The following is a 17,833-nucleotide window of genomic DNA, read 5'->3' on the forward strand; positions in this document are numbered from 1 at the left end:
CCCTATTACGAGTTTTACACTAATTTTGTGCCCTAGAAGAGGATGACTCCCATCTTGAAGATTTCAGAACATGCAGCGTGTTTTACAAATTTGTTGGGTCTTTTTTACAGTTTTAGACTAAATACCGTGTGTGTGACCCGTGACAATCAATGAAAGTTTGACAGCACCTTCTAATACATGTAATACTCACTATAAGGTTTCTGATCGTTCTAACGAGCATGACTTCCCATTCTTGGACCAACATTGCTTAAAGCTACTAGATGGTTCTAGGTTGCAGCTAACGAGCTGAATTTTTAACCTGCTGCTCAATTCACATGTGTTGAATTGGATTTAAGTCAGGTGCTGGCCAGTCCATGCACTCAATAAACTCCCTATCTAGGTATCCCTAGACCACTCTGGCCAAATGGGGGCAGGCATTATCGTCTATTAGAATGAACCGATCGCCGACTCCTCCAGCATAAAACCTAAGCCGGTTGTCTGAGATGTCATCTATGTATTGCTGACCTGTCAGTGTGCCTCTATTTAGCAAAACAAGGTCGGTTCGACCTTCCCAGCTGATGCCTCCCCACACCATTTACCATTTTTGACCCGCCTCCGTAGCGGTCAGCCATCAACTCGTTTTCTCCAGACTCTAGCACGCCTATCTGTGAAATCTATGCAGAACCCATCAGTGATCAGAACGTGTCTCCTGTGTTGCATGGTCCACCGTGTATGCTTTAAGGTCCATCCAAACGGGCATGTCGATGTCGACGTATCAAGAGAAACGTATGTAGGGTCTTCGCCACCACAAGTTACCTATATGCAGCCTTCTTTATACCTTATGCGTGGCGAAATGGACTCAAACGCATAAGCATTGTCATTTGATAAGCAGTTGCTGTTGAACACCTTGCACGACGTGCCTAAACGAACAAAACAAAACCGATTCTAAGCTGATACTGTGACCCTTTGTGGACCTCCAGCGTGCCTCCTGGTGGGTGTACCATGTAGCCGGTATCTCTACCAGGCTCTGGTATGGCAATGTTGTGTACACCAAGCACCGCAGGGTGGCCACCTGCTGACACTCCCTACAGCCCTCAATAAATCTGCTTCTCTCAAATGCAGCCTTATGTTATTATATTCGCCATACCGAAGTCAAATATGTTAGAAATGTAAGCAAATGAATGATTTTAAGCCGGTAACGGATTAGTCAACACGAATTCATGTCAGGTTCTATCTCAAAACATTTTTTGCAGCAGAAGTTTCAAAAATTGGAAAGAAATCATTTTTATTCTTGGGTTCTTGGGATAATATTAAACATTAACTTATGATGCTTTGCAAAAGTTGAGTAGTATATATAAACAGGAATATGACCGACTTTTTCATTGGTTATCAAAAGTTACAGAATGTATAATTATTTTGTAGCAGTAATTAACAGAGAAACTGGATGGGAATATAATCATGTAAGAACTTAAAGTAGGTTTAATGCGAGTGTATAAAAAGAAAGGATCTTTTATGAACACGTCGATCTGTTTTTAACAGCGTAATAGTAAATATATTGCCACGTTTTAAACATTTTAGACATAAATTGAAGAGATATTAAACTAGAAAGATTGTTGCCATGGCATTGTCACGTCTTATTGCGCTGACAAGTATTGTCTCATGGATTATTTTTCTGACAGTATTTTCCTTTGAAACAACAAATGCTAGAGGTACGTAAAACAGCTTATTTGGTATTGTCAAATGAGGGTATTTAAATTGGACACTGTACAATTCGGTTACATGTACGCAAGTCAAACGAGTGTTTCCGAATTATTTTTCGAGCCAAAGAAGGTACCAGTAAGTGGCGTGTGAGCCACCAACCTTGACCCCCGGTCACGTGTCTTTTCATATTAATTAGAACGAGTTATTATCTGTTGAATAAGAATTTAAATGTACAATATTTCAGTCATATGTTATCATAATGGTCACACTACTGTATTGATTTTACCATAGACTTACATTATAAGAAATTACCATTAAACATACCTTAAAATTGAGTTATAATGCTAAAGATGTAATTTGCTAAGGAATGATATGTCTGACACAGTTAATTGAACTTGTTATATAGGGTTGACAAAAAATCTCCCCAACGATGATTACCGGTAATATTCAATTGAGAAATTACAATGTTTCAGTCATATGTATTCATATAGGCAAAATAAATAACTTGCCCGACCCCTCCACGCTTGTAAATGATTTATTGAATCACATTATACATTTCTCAATTTTGATTTTCTTGAAAACATGTTTGCTCATCTGGAGGCTTGCAGCTTTGAAATTTAGTCATACTGTATACACGCTTTTTTATTTTGTCCTTCTTTATGATACAATCTGCACGGAATTCCATTGAACATGAAAGTTCCATAATTTCAGTTTAAGTATATAGACTGAAAATATTTCAAAACAATGCAATGTTTCAACATATACTGAGATAATGGTACCAGCATTTACTGCTTTATTCTCATGTATTTAACAGATACTGTGTTATCTCATGTTTTCAAAGGTTTTTGCAATATTTTTAAGTGTTTTACAGTTATTTTCATGTGTTCAACAGTAACTATGTTAATGTTACGCAATCAACAGATACTGTGTTATCTCATGTTTTCAAAGGTTTTTGCGATATTTTTAAGTGTTTAACAGTTATTTTCATGTGTTCAACAGTAACTTTATTACTGTTACGCAATCAACAGATACTGTGTTATTCTAATGTATTCAACAGTAACTGTTGAATTTATCACGTATTCAAAAGTTTCTGTGTTCTTCGCATGTGTTCAACAAGTATTGTGTTATTCTTATGTGTTCAACAGTTTCAGTGTTATTATTCATGTAATTAACATTTACCGTTTATTTTTATGTATCCAACAGTTACTGTATTATTTTCATGTGTTAAATAGTTATGTCTTATTTTCATGTCATGTGTGCAACTGCTACGGTGTTATTATTCCGAGTGCAACTGCTTCTGTGTTATTATCCTGTGTTCAACAGTTACTGTGTTATTTTCATGTGTTCAACAGTAACTGTGTTATTTTCATGTCTTAAATAAACACTGTGTTATTATTATGCGTTCAACAATAACTGTGTTGTTTCCATGTGTTCAACAGTTATTGTGTTATTTCATGTGTTAAACTGAAACTGTGTTATTATCATGTGATAAATGTTGATGCATTATAAATATGTGATCAACAATAACAGTGTTATGTTTCATGTGTTTAACAGTTACTGTGTTGTTTTCATGTGTTTACAAGTTCTTGTGTTATTTTACTTCTGTTCAATAACGTCTGTGTTATTTTCATGTGTTCAACAGATTCTATGTTCAACAGTTTCTGTGTTATTTTTATATAATCTATAGTTTCTGTGGGTTATTTTCATGTGTTCAACAGTTTCTGTGTTATTTTTACATGTTCAACAGTTACTGTGTTATTCTCATGTATTACACAGTTACTGACTTATGTGTTATTATCATATGTTTAACAATTACTGTTATTTTCATCTTTTCAAAAGTTACTGTGTTATTCCCATGTGATCAACCGCTACTGGGTTATTTTCAGGTATTCAAGAGTTTCTGTGTTATTTTCATATGTTCAACAGTAACTGTGTTATTATCATCTATTCAAAATATACTGTGTTATTATCATGTATTTAATAGTAACTGTGTTATTTTCATCTATTCAAAAGTCATTTTGTAAACCCATGTGATCAACAGTTACTGTGTTATTTTCGTGTATTCAACAGTTACTGTGTTATTTTCGTGTATTCAACAGTTTCTGTGTTATCTTCATGTATTCAACAGTTTCTGTGTTATTTTCATGTATTCAACAGTTTCTGTGTTATCTTCATGTATTCAACAGTTTATGTGATATTTTCATGTGTTCAGCAGTAACAGTGTTATTATAATCTTTTCAAAAGTAATTAGTGTCTCTTCTCATGATTACTAACAGTTGCGGTTATGGTATATATGTAATAATATAAATGATCTTAACAGATCAGGTGTTTTATATATCAAGTTAACTGTGTGTTCTTCCAGCAATCCAACAATTTTTGTGTATTCCATCTATTCAACACATTAACTTGTTATTCTCATTGTGATCAAAAAGTTACTTTCTCTTTCTTGTAATCAATAGATTTCGCTGTACTTTACTTGTGTCAACAATTTCTTTGTTATTGTTATCTATTAAACAGTTACCTTGTTATTTTCATGTGTTCAAAAGTTACTGTGTTATCCTCATGTATTTAACAATTACTGTGTTATGTGAAATTATTATGTGCTCAACAGTTATAAAGTTATTCTCATGTGATCAACAGCTACTTTGCTATGCGTTTAAATAAGTATGTGTTAAACAGTAAAGTGTTGTTTTCCATGTGTTCAACGGTTCTTGAATTATTATCTTGTGATCAAATGTTACTGTGTTATGTGTTATTATGTGTTCAACAGTTACTGTGTTATTTTATTGTGCCAACTGTTTCTGTCTTATTCTTATGCGATCAAATGTTAATGTGTTGTATGTTAATGTCATGTGTTCAGCAGTTATTTTCATGTGGTCAACAGTAACTGAGTTATTTTCATGTGTTCAACAGTAACTTTGTTTTTCTAATCAATTATAAAATTATGTTATTCTTATGTGTTCAACATTTACTGTATTATTTTCATGTGTTCAACAGTAAATTTATTATTTTCATCTATTCAAATATTACTGTATTATTAACCTTTTAAAAGTTATGTGTTTAGCAGTTAATGTTACAGTAACTGTGTTATTTTCATGTGTTCAACAATAAATATGTTATTCTCATCTATTCAAAAATTGTTATGTTATTTCCATGTGTTCAACAGTAAATGTAAATATGTTATTCTCATCTATTCACAAAATACTGTATTATTCTCATGTGTTCAAAATTCACTGTATTATTTTCATGTGTTTAACAGCTACTATTTTAGTCTATGTGATATTCTTTCCTTTTTAAACCGAATTGTGTGGTTCTCATGTATTTAACAGTTAATGGTTTTGTTTAATGTATTAAACATTGACTGTGTTCTTCTAATGTGTTAAATTGTATTGAACTGGTAATGTGATATTCTCATAAGTGCAACTGATACTGTGTAATTCTCACGTGTGCAACTGTTACTGAGTTATTCTCATCCATGTAACCGGTACTGTGTTATTCTTATATTCTAGTATGCAACTGTTACTGTGTTATTCTCGTGTATTCTTCGTGTATGTAACCGTTACTGTGTTATTCTTATATTCTAGTATGTAACTCTTACTGTGTTATTCTCATGTATTCTCGTGTATGTAACCGTTACTGTGTTATTCTCGTATATTCTCCTGTATGTTAACTGTTACTGTGTTATTCTCGTGTATTCTCGTGTATGTAAACTGTTACTGTGTTATTCTCGTGTATTCTCGTGTATGTAACTGTTACTGTGTTATTCTCGTGTATTCTCGTGTATGTAACTGTTACTGTGTTATTCTCGTGTATTCTCGTGTATGTAACTGTTACTGTGTTATTCTCGTGTATTCTCGTGTATGTAACTGTTACTGTGTTATTCTCGTGTATTCTCGTGTATGTAACTGTTACTGTGTTATTCTCGTGTATTCTCGTGTATGTAACTGTTACTGTGTTATTCTCGTGTATTCTCGTGTATGTAACTGTTACTGTGTTATTCTCGTGTATTCTCGTGTATGTAACCGTTACTGTGTTATTCTTATATTCTAGTATGTAACTCTTACTGTGTTATTCTCATATGTGCAACTATTACTGTGTTATTTTCATGATTGCAACAAGTATCTGTTATTTTCGTGTATGCACAACTGTTACTGTTTTGTGTGTATCATATATTCAAATGTTACTATGTCATTCTCAAGTATTCAACTGTTACATTAAGCTTCTCAAAAAGCGGGCATGTTTGTAGAGTGAATACGTGTACGTAAAAGAAAAGAAATATAATAACGCGTCATTTATTTATTTCAATATTGTTGATTTCAATAAATGTCAGCTCGTTAAATCCCTGGTATGAGTGGTCGTTATACGGTACTGTTTGTGATAAATTTCTATAATCTTCAGCTTGTTTGTTCCATAGTATGATTGGTCGTGATATGGTTATGTTTGTGATAATTTTCTATGAACTTCAACTCCCTTAATCCCTGGTATAAGTGATCGTCAAATGATATTGTTTGTGATCAATTTCTATAAACTTCAGCTCGATTAATCCAATCCCTTGTTTGAGTGGTCGAGATGCGGTAATGCTTGTGATGAATTTCTTTGAAATTCATTTCGTTTTAACCCTGGTAAGACGTATTGTTTTTAATAGATACATTTCAACCGGCTAAAGTCCTTGTACGGAAAGTTTTAATGTTTTGTAAATGTTAATACATTTCAGGCCTAGTAGACGTGATATTGATGTCGTATTGTTTGGGATATTTTCTATAAATTTCAGCTCGTTTAAGCTATGGTAAAAGTGGTGTCAATGACGTAATACCTGTCGAAAGATCCTCAAGCATTCAGGATAGGTCAATGAATTTGGTAAAGAAATTTATGAAGCTACTCGAAGACATTTATTTTTCAAGAAACAACAAACAGGTCAGACTCTTCCTGTGCTTATAATGCTAACAATGTTTGATCCATATTTGTTTGGACAATGTGATGTTTTTTTTCTAGCTGAGATATTTACTCTTGCAGAGTAAAAAGGTATCATATGATAAGAGGATTGGCTCTGCTTTGATAGGCAGACGACGAAAATTAGTGATTTAAAGACATCGTCCGTAGCTACCTTTAGTATTGTTGTAGAGATAATTGTTTCTCACTAACCCGGATAGAAATATCCGTAAATGTAATTAAACATAGCTGGGAAATCTTATCAACCGAATCTATATCCTTTCGTCAAACTACGGACAAGAACCTCGAACACAATAGTAAGAATGACAGAACAGATACGGCACTTCCGTCTAACCTACGCTAAGAAACTAAACTTGTTAACAAATAGTAATTTAATGCTAGGAGCTGAAGACTTAATTTATTCAAATATATCGAATAAAAGTCCATTTGTTTCATGTGCGTTTTAAGATATAACAGTAAACAGTAAACTTTTTTATTATGGTTATACAAACCGAAAGTACAAAACGTCTGCCTGTTGAAAATGTTCGGATTTGGTTATAATTGTACATCGGTTGGCATTTTTAAATTGATTATGATTGATTAGAGCCAATCTGATCAGATCTACTCTTTCTTTTATATAGATCTGAAGACGACCGTATATGTTCCACCTTCTTTATAATTCGGATTTCCCGAGAAAACTATTTTAGCTATGCAATCAAACCGATTTTTACATAAGCATTAGAAGAAGTATCAAAATACCATTATACGTGAAAGTTAAACGAATTGTTTAAAAAAATGTTTGAAGTATTTTTTAACAAATTTCTTTGAAAAATAGAGTCAATTTATAATGAGCAAGATTGTTTTGCCAGTTTACCTGTCGGCTATATGGACAACGCCATGTTTGTTCTCGAAATCATGAAATTTATCTACTCAGTATTGGTTTTCCCAGGGTTGAAATTAGAAACCACATCGCTTTCAAAATTATGAAAGCTCGCCGATGATTGTGAATAGGCACCAGAATTAATTTATTTTATGGTCATGTTCAGGTCTAATTGCGGAACGTTTTTTAGAGCTGATTTTAATCAGATTGTGCCGCAGTAAGAGCGTTCCAGAAAGATAAAGGTCCGTTTAAGCGCCGTACACAAGCAATTTAAGCGCGGCACAATCTTCGCACAAGAGCCGGGGCTAACCACGTTGTTCATTCGGCGATCCTTCTGCGCTTCACGTTGCTCCTGTTTTCGTTGCGATTCTACTGAGTTGACGTATCTAGTTACTGCATCCAACAGCGCTACATATCAGAACCCCAGCAACGAGCGTTTGTCTATGAGCCAATTTTATTTGCTCTAAAACCTGCGCAGATGCGGTGGCGTTCCATGCGATGTCTGCAGCGATGTGTTGCCGATGCTTACAGCGCTCACTCGGCGTCTCTGAATTTTCCTTTGGACGCCGTAGAACGCCAGCCCTGTGTGACAGCGTAAAACACAAAATAGTAAAGCGCGGCCAATTGATTTCCAAATTTTCTAGCTTTTTAGAAGACCGCAACTGGCTTAGCTTACTAAAATACCTTATGGGAACCCATTCACTCAACTATGAGGTGGCTTTGAAGAATACGTAGCACTTTGTCCACAAGCTAAAAAATTACTGAAATACTCAGCTGTTAAACAACACAGAAATTTCTTTGTTACAACATAAAATAAAAGCCTGATGCGCCTTTTAAATGAATATATGTCTCTTGATTTTCCTCTATTTTTACAGACGGTTAGAAGCTGTAGTTCAAGGCCATGTAAAGCGAACCAAAGATGTCATCAAAAAGGTGCCTCACATGTCTGCGAATGTACGGAAATTTTCTTAGTAATTACTAGTTTTAGTTTGTCATGTATGTTTTTTGTTCTTGTTTGTGTAACTCTAAGATTTTTCAGATAAAAAAGCAAACTTAGACTACGTTTATTTTTGCTCTGTTACATATATAGGTTATAAGTCTTGAAGAATCGGTTTTGATTGAGCATGTTCATGGACAAAAGTTGTAGTTGCTTGCTATCGTACACACCCCTTATAACCGATGTCAAGTGTATAAATATCTATATCTATTGAAATATGTACAAAGAATTATAAACAGGAAAATGACTTTGTTTCTGTTATAATTTAAGGGCAATTCTTTTTCAATAAATTGTTTGTTTATTCTGTTCAATAACGTCTTTAAAAATGCATTGTAAAATTGTCTTCTTGTTTGTTTGGTTTGTTTTGTTTGTTTTTGTTGTTGTTTCTTTGTCGTTGGAGGTGGCGGTGGTTTTTGTTGTGTTCTTTCTTTCTTTGATATATCAGTGTTTACCATGAACCCTTCATTGAGACAATATCGTACTTTTTTCACGAAAAGTGGCGTAAGATCCCCTGAACACTTTATCAAAATAATTTCGTACTTTTTTTCACGAAAAGATCCCCAAGTATTTAAAGAATGCGTAAAAAAGAGAAAAGCAACGCGCAGGGCTAGATAAAGTAAAGTTTCCATGATATTCGCCATATGCACACATCTGTGTTTGTCAGTTGAAAATTTCACCATTAGTATATTGTAATGTAATGTTGAAGTCTGCTTAAGCCTGTGTTAGGGAAGGGGGCGTTACGGTAACTTTCACTTTCCAGGACTACCCACGAATAGGCCCATAGAAACCCAGCCTGCAACATTTAAAATTTTGTCAATTTTTACTTACATTATGGATTTCATTTCTCTCTATTTTAAGTACCCTATGGTAATACGATGTTCTATTAAATCAGTTTGTGTATTTTATTTTTTTGAGTAATCTACATAAATGGTTGTGTATCGAGAAAATATTTCATATTAGCATGAATTATTTAATTATGAATTATATAAGTATGAATTATGTATATATTATTTAAATAAGCGTAAATGATTTAAGCATGGATTGTATAAGCCTGAATTATGTAAGTATGAATTATATAAGTATGAATTCTGTATGTATTAATTATATAAGCGTAAATGATCTAAGCATGGATTGTATAAGCATGAATTATATAAGTATGAATTATATAAGTACTAACTATATTAGCGCAAATGATTTTAGCATGAATTATATAAATATGAATTATTTAAGTATGAATTATATAAGTATCAATTATATTAGCACAAAAAGATGCATGAATTATATAAGAATGAATTATATAAATATAAAGTATGAATTATATAAGTGCTAATTATATTAACGTAAATGATTTTTGCATGAATTATTTTAAGTATGAATTAAATAAATATATATTTATTAACATGAGTTGTATTAATATGAATTATAAAAAACTATGAATTTTATAAGTATAAACTAAATTAGCCCAAATGATTGTAATATGAATTATATAAGCATGAATTTTTTGAGTATGAATAATATAAGTATTAATTATATTAGCGCAAATTATTTTAGCGTAAAATATATAAATATGAATTATATCAGTATGAATTATATAAGTATTAATTATATTAGCCTGAATGATTTTAGCATCAATTATATAAGCATGAATTATATAAATATAAATTTTATTAACATTTGTTGTATTAATATGAATGATATAAGCACAAATTATATAAGTATAAGTTATATTATCGCAAATGATTTAAGCATGAGCTATGTAAATATGAATTACATCAGTATGAATTATATAAGTATGAATTATGTATGTATTAATTATATAAGCGTAAATGATCTAAGCATGGATTGTATAAGCATGAATTATATAAATATGAATTATTTAAGTATGAATTATATAAGTATCACTTATATTAGCACAAAAGATGCATGAATTATATAAGAATGAATTATATAAATATAAAGTATGAATTATATAAGTGCTAATTATATTAACGTAAATGAGTTTAGCATGAATTATTTTAAGTATGAATTAAATAAATATAAATTTTATTAACATGAGTTGTATTAATATGAATTATAAAAAACTATGAATTATATAAGTATTAATTAAATTAGCACAAATGAATTAAATATGAATTATATAAGCATGAATTATTTGAGTATGAATAATATAAGTATTAATTATATTAGCGCAAATTATTTTAGCGTAAAATATATAAATATGAATTATATCAGTATGAATTATATAAGTATTAATTATATTAGCCTGAATGATTTTAGCATCAATTATATAAGCATGAATTATATAAATATAATTTTATTAACATTTGTTGTATTAATATGAATGATATAAGCACAAATTATATAAGTATAAGTTATATTATCGCAAATGATTTTAGCATAAACTATGTCAATATGAATTATATCAGTATGAATTTTATAGGTATGAATTATGTATATATTAATTATATTAGCGTAATGATTTAAGCATGGATCAATTTCTCGTGTGCTAAATGAGTCGCTTAGCCAATCTGAAATGTTAATGTATCTAAGATATATTGAATATCATGCTATTAGCTAGTACTCAGTGAATTATTATAAAGATCAGTATACTTTAGTCTAATGGAATGTAATTTAGCTAACTCATCTTACTATATAATTCACTTAGTATTGCTCTAGTTTTATAAATTTAAATGTATGTCTTTAACTATGAAGTTGCTATTCTACGCTAATATATAAACTCGTATTATACAGCGTATTATATCTGCATACATATGTAATATATATTTAATAATAGATTAATAATTGAATTAGCTGGCAATCTTAGTTTGTTCTCGATAATCAATTTTCGATGTAATATAATATACATATATTATGTATATATTAGTATGATTTTATTAACATAAATTATAATTATTTGCATGAAAAATATCAGCATGAATTATATCAGCATGAAATATATTAAAATGAATTATATTAGAATGTATGAATTGTATTAGCAATTGTAATATTTGTTTGATTTATATTCGCTTAAATTATATAAGCATGAATTATATTTATATCAATTATATTAGTGTGAACAATAGTAGTTTGTATTTTGATACTATGAATCATATAGTCTGCATTTAATTATAACGAATCATATTAGTATTTATTATTATTATAAATTATATTAGTATAAATTATGTAAGTATGATGTTTATTCAGTCCCATGGACATGTAAAGATGTCAAACTTTGTAGCATCTCCTACACTGATGGTGAATACTGGCTATATTCGGAAATTCTCGGAGGTCATATGGTCAAAATATACTGCGCTGAAATGTCCACAGAAGAACCGCTGGAATACATTTCAGGTTTCAGATAAAACTTTTCAGCTTTGACACTAACAGCCTTTTTTCAATACAATGTTTAGCGGTTGATTAGAAAACAAAGTCAGGTTAAAGATATTTGAATACATTTCATCTAATTTTGTCTGCAATCGTTTTTGAGTACATGTATGTATTGTGGTAAAGCGAACGTCATGTTGGTATTTTCTAAGTCATTGACTCGCAAAACTTTTAATGATATAAACCGATTCCTTAACTGTACTGTGTTATAAAAAAAATTACTGGTTGTTTTTAAAATTGCATATTGCATATATACAATTTTAAAATGTAATTTAAAGAAATAACAAGAAGAAGAAATGATGATTTTTCAATTAAATTTAAAATCGTATAAATTGATGATCTAAGTTAATCGGCTCATGTTGTAAACCTTATTACTATATATTTCAGTGAATGAAAAAGACAATTATGGATTCAATGCTGGGTATCTGAGGTCCAAAAGGATTTTCACGAGATATCAGAAAATACGTGTCAATCTGATGGTATCAAATTAGTCGTTTAGAAATTCAAACTCATGTCATTTTTTAAATCTATCTAAATCTTATATAATTAAAGGCCCATTATGCCTTGGAAATGCTTTTTATTTTTATTTTTCAAAACTGATAAACTTTTATGTAAATTTGTTGACAGTTTCAACAAAAATACTATATTAATCACATTGATGTACAAAATATTGCCTTTTCTGCTCTTATTGCAATTGATCTACAACTATAGTGAACTAGTATTTTGTAAGGAAGTCAAAATACTACTTATTTACGCTTTGCTACCTTAAAGATACATTACTGCACGTTCAGCAAACCTTTTTCAGTTGTTAAACTTCTAACAAGTTTTATGCTCCTATCTATAATTGATGAGTTATTTTTGTGGTTTCAATTTCCAGGAGGAGAAAAATTATACGTTAATGATCACCATATTCCAGTACAATTCCACAAGCTAAACTTAATTCCACCACAAGTACGAGAGGGCAGCAGCGGTGTGTCGTTGTGGAATTGTATGAATGGAATTTCAAGTATTCTCTTTGCAAGGCACCCAGTGTTCAAATTCAGAAAGAAGGATTATACATAGTTACATCTTTTAAGACTAAACTGATTTTCGATTGTAGGCTATTCAGCGACTTTTGTCGATTAAAGTACCGAAAATACATTGATTTGTTTTCTTTGTGTTCGATGAAACAGATCAGCAACATTCTTACATGAAGCGTAACAACGAATGTCTACACAGCACTAATGGGAAACAAGCCCATAAATACATATTAGGCGTGATAGGCGACTTAATTTTGTCGTTTTGAGCTTTCTTTAGGGATTCTTTATTTCTCTCTATTGAGAGATGTTGCATTGTTTCATTATCTTTCGTTAACAGACACAATCAAATGTATGAAAAACTAATCCGTAAAGAATGCCAAAAAAAAACGAAAAAATTGAAAGTTTTGCAAGCTCGGTTCATCGACGTCACTTGAAAGTGCAAGTTACCACCGACGCCCCAGCACCGGCTTTAGCAGAAGTCAAAATCTAAACATAAATATGGTGAAATTTAAAATTGAGGAACATCACCAAGTAAAAAAATACGTATATCCTAAACGAGGCAACAATGGGCAGACCACTAAATAAAATTGAATATTGAAAGGGGATCAGGGGATATGAAGCCTGCATATCTAAGACAAGATGCCAAAAGAAAAATTTTAAAAAGTAGGCAACTTATCCAAAGGGTGATTATTTTGTATTCATGTAAGAAAACTGGAACCAAGCGAATAGATACAACAAACATGTACACCCAATAATAATAATAATTATAATAATGTCGTACTAAACGATCTTCAAGGATCAAAAATATAAAATATTTGATTAAATGTACGGGGCAACTTGGTAATATGACTGACGACATCTTTTTTACTTCTTAATGATCATCTTCAGGTTGAATGGATTACAACTGGTTGGGAAACAAAAATGACAAATTTTCAAAGAAATATCGACAGCAATGTGATATCTGCAAAATGTGGAGGCTACTGTGGTCGATGCGATCCTAACGGCGATTTGTATATTGCTTACAACCAGAATGATGGCAAGTTATGAACAAAATAAAATAGTATATTTTTACTTTTGAAGGAAACAATAAAATCATACTACTAATTTGCACTTTGCATAATGAACCAAATTTTTTTATATACGCATACAGTTTATTCAGTTACAATTTTCTACTCTGCCTCTTCTTTCAATAATGACGTCATCATTGAATTGTAGTACGACGGTTACTAAAATTCTATTTCAACTCATTTGATCGTATTGACTAGCCATACATATAATTCTGACCCGGATGGTATTGTGCGAAAAAATTAGGAACATGTTATTTAGTCTTTATCAAAAGTTGCTCCGGACATAGTCTGAAATTAACTAAGCATTCCACCGAAAACAAGAATCGTCCAAATCTGAACGTCTCGGGTCTTTATTCGAAGACTATTGGAAAGGGCCGAAAAGTTTCGATTGCAATCATCTTCGATAACCCAGGCTTTTTACTGTAAATTTAGTACGGAATGTGTACCGTTGGTTCCGATTCTGTACGCATTCGTAAGAGTACAGATTCCGTTTTTTTGGTAAATAATAGGCAAACTACTTTAAACTTTTAATGTAGTTTACTTTGTGAAATGCAAATGTCAATAAAAACAAACTGAAACCCTCCTTTTTGTATAATTTGAAGATGCGGAACTGTAATTAATCAGATGAATTGGTATATTGACTTGAAAATGTTTATAAGTTAGGTTAAAATACTTGGTGATTTTGAGAAAAGTAAAAAAGAATCAAGATTCAAGTAATAATTCACATGTAATGTTCGATATATGAATGATTTTGCAGTATTTATCACCATATTCTACTGCAAAGCGACCGCAATTGGGGCTATTTTTGCATATTTTGACATATTTTGTTGTAATTTATGTAGATTGCAAGTGTAGTTTGCAATGTGTAAATTACTTGCTTTTTTCGCTTCAAATTTTCAAAAGCAAGAAAAAAACATTATCAAAATTTTCATAAAAATAAGTATGAATCTGTAGGCATGATGCTTTAATTAAATAGTTTGTCTTATACTTTTTACAGTTGTTGAAGATGAGAGTGCCACAAGTCCAAAGTGTGATTGACAGTGACTTGTGTAATCCTAGAAGCTAATTAGCGACAAGTTGAAGAATTGTGATTTAATTCAATCGTTCAAACAAACGTTTTTATATTGCTTTCATTTAGGGTAATATGTTATCTTTTACTAGTGTATTATCTGCAGTAAAGGAAATCTTTTGAGGTCGAAAAGGCAACATTTCCAAATTTGAGTGAAAATCATTGCAATGCTTTTCAATCATGGGTCATTTTTCACAATTTGAATAATCATTTTTGAAAAACGAATTGAGCTAATAATCTGAGATTTTGCACACGTGTAACTTTTTCTAGATCTGCAAGAAATGGAACATAAATCTCGAAAAAAATATTTCTCAAAAACACCTCAGTGGAGTCCCTTTAATGGTTAGCAAACTGTTGTTTTACATAAACATTAACTCAGTCATCAACGCACATATGCAGTAATTTTAGGCATATTCTTTATGTTCAACGGTCGTTATCAAGAGAGAAAATCTTCAACAATTTACTTTTATCACTATTACAAGTGATGATTATTTATATATTTTCTAAAATAATTTGACAAATCCAAAAGTTCCTGTATGGAACAATTGCCCATAAAGATGGTATTTTTGCTTACATCAAATATTGTTCGATTTGAAGCGTAATTTGTATCGTTTGTTGACAAACTTGGAAGCTATATCAAATACTCTTTAATATGTCGTCAAAATCAACTATGCATTTTACCTGCATTTACATCTCGATATTATGATTATGTATCAATAAAAAGTATTTCAGAATTGTTCATCAAAATAATTCAAACAAGTGTTCTGTTGTCCGCATATGAAAGCTTTTCCATTAATTGTGTAACTCATACTGCGTAATTGGATTGTATTATAGGTTATATTTAATTCAATTTTCAATTCAAAATTGTATTGCATCAAGCCCAAGAGATTACAATTTAACATTTCATGATATGGAGCACATAAAATGTTTCGATGTTATGTGTAACAAATATTAGAATTTAAACACAATATATTGCATTGTTTGTCTTGGTAATAAATCATATATACATATGACGTAAATAGTTATTGTTGTTGTTATTGATTTAGAGGTGAGTGTGGGTGTGTTGTTATTGTTGTTGTTTGAGGGGGTAAATGTGGATGTGATGATGTTTGAGGGGGGATTAGTGTGTGATTGTTGTTGTGTTGTTGTTGTTTTAGGGCGTGAGTGTGGATGTTTGTTGTTGTTTTAGGGATGAGTGTTGTTGTTGTGTTGTTGTTGTTTTAGGGCGTGAGTGTGGATGTTTGTTGTTGTTTTAGGGATGAGTGTTGTTGTTTTGTTGTTGTTGTTTTAGGGGGCTAATGTTGATATTGTTGTTGCTGTTGTCGTTTAACGGTGGTGACTGTGGGTGTGTTGTTATTGATGTTGTTGTCAGAATATTGTGTATTAATTCTGAACCTGAACTATATATCTTAACAAGATAACTACAACTTGCTTAAGTGTTGTTATTCACTCCTTAAAACATATCTATTTTCATCATGACAATAGCATACCACAATATAAGATGTTCAATTATTGTTTTACATGTTTCTGAACAAATACCTTATCTATCTTATAACGGAGCATTTCTGTTAATATGTTTAAAGATAGTTTTAAATTCATTAGTAAAAAAATAAAACTCACACAAAACGCTTATTTTTCAAATCATGATGATTCATATATTAAAATTCAAAAAAAATATATACGATTAAAGAGGACCCATATTTACTAATTTAATTATCGGTAACTTCGACAAAATATTCTAGAATCAATCGTTATGTGTAAATTATTTTCTCCAGTCGATGTGGATTTGTTTGTTGTATGCATTTAGATATGTTGCTCACTCTGGTGTATACTCATGCGCTCATTTTCTCACTGCATTTGCACCGTCGCTTAGCTCAATCGGTAGAAATGTGAATCGGTCGATCTTATTGTCAATCAGTGCATAAATATAAAGTTTTAATAAATTTTAACAAGTTTCAGCCACAGAAAACGGTGTTAAGTAACTCTTAGATATTGCAGTATCATATTTTATCTCTTCATAATTTTGTTTACAGCAAAGCATAAAAAAATAAAAACCGATTCTTGTTATTTTACTTTTAGTACCTATAAATAAAGTATATGTTATCTTAAAGATCCTATAACTCAATTTTTTATGGTTTTATATCTCATAAATATTCAATGCTCAAATGAAGATTTATCAATGTTATAAGTTCCATAAAGCACTTTTTTGTAAAGATATTACCGAATTTATTTCATGTAAATAAAGGGAGGTAATTAAAAATTTATTTTCTCTAAAGTCTGAACAAAATTTTTTTTCAATAAGAAATATAAGTGCATATACTTTAATGATAACATATAATGCGCTTAAACATTTGCAGTAAACATATTCTAGAATATTTAAAATTGTTTCAGTAGAATAAATATATATATATATATATATATAAATTAACTGAAGTGTTGTACCATACTTCTCTACAATATACAGGATCTTTAATGATATTTTCTTATTTGTCGAGTATATATGATTAAAACTTAATAAAGAAATATTTATTTACTATCGTACATTTTGTTTTTAAATCATATAAAAAGAATCTGCGCAATCTGTCATTAAAGCTTCGATTAACTTCGTAAACTTCATATATCTTTTGTTGTTTATCACAATTCTTCTTTTAAGTTAAAGTCAAGAGTCCCAAATTAATACCAGTCATGTGTTTATTTCCTTCATTTTTTACGATTCTAGCACATAAGTTATTGTTGAAACGGCCTCAACAAAAAACGTTTATGTGAAACTGCCAACATTTATAAGTAAGTGTTGAAACGGCCCCATCA

At 30.9% G+C, this 17,833-nt stretch overlaps 1 protein-coding gene across 1 annotated transcript in view; it reads left to right on the top strand.

Moving 5' to 3' along the window:
- Positions 1-1,269: 1,269 nt before the first annotated feature.
- LOC132739056 (A disintegrin and metalloproteinase with thrombospondin motifs 9-like) overlaps positions 1,270-17,833 on the top strand; it is a 57,876-nt gene continuing 41,312 nt past the window's right edge. The window contains exons 1-3 of the mRNA XM_060726707.1: positions 1,270-1,688; positions 6,452-6,594; positions 8,365-8,443. Coding sequence (XP_060582690.1) covers positions 1,598-1,688; positions 6,452-6,594; positions 8,365-8,443 — 313 coding nt within the window. The 5' untranslated portion in view covers positions 1,270-1,597. The remainder of the gene's footprint in view (positions 1,689-6,451; positions 6,595-8,364; positions 8,444-17,833) is intronic.

Source organism: Ruditapes philippinarum, unplaced genomic scaffold (assembly GCF_026571515.1).
Source record: "Ruditapes philippinarum isolate M1 unplaced genomic scaffold, ASM2657151v2 ctg1453_1_1_1_1, whole genome shotgun sequence".
Lineage (NCBI taxonomy): Eukaryota > Metazoa > Mollusca > Bivalvia > Venerida > Veneridae > Ruditapes > Ruditapes philippinarum.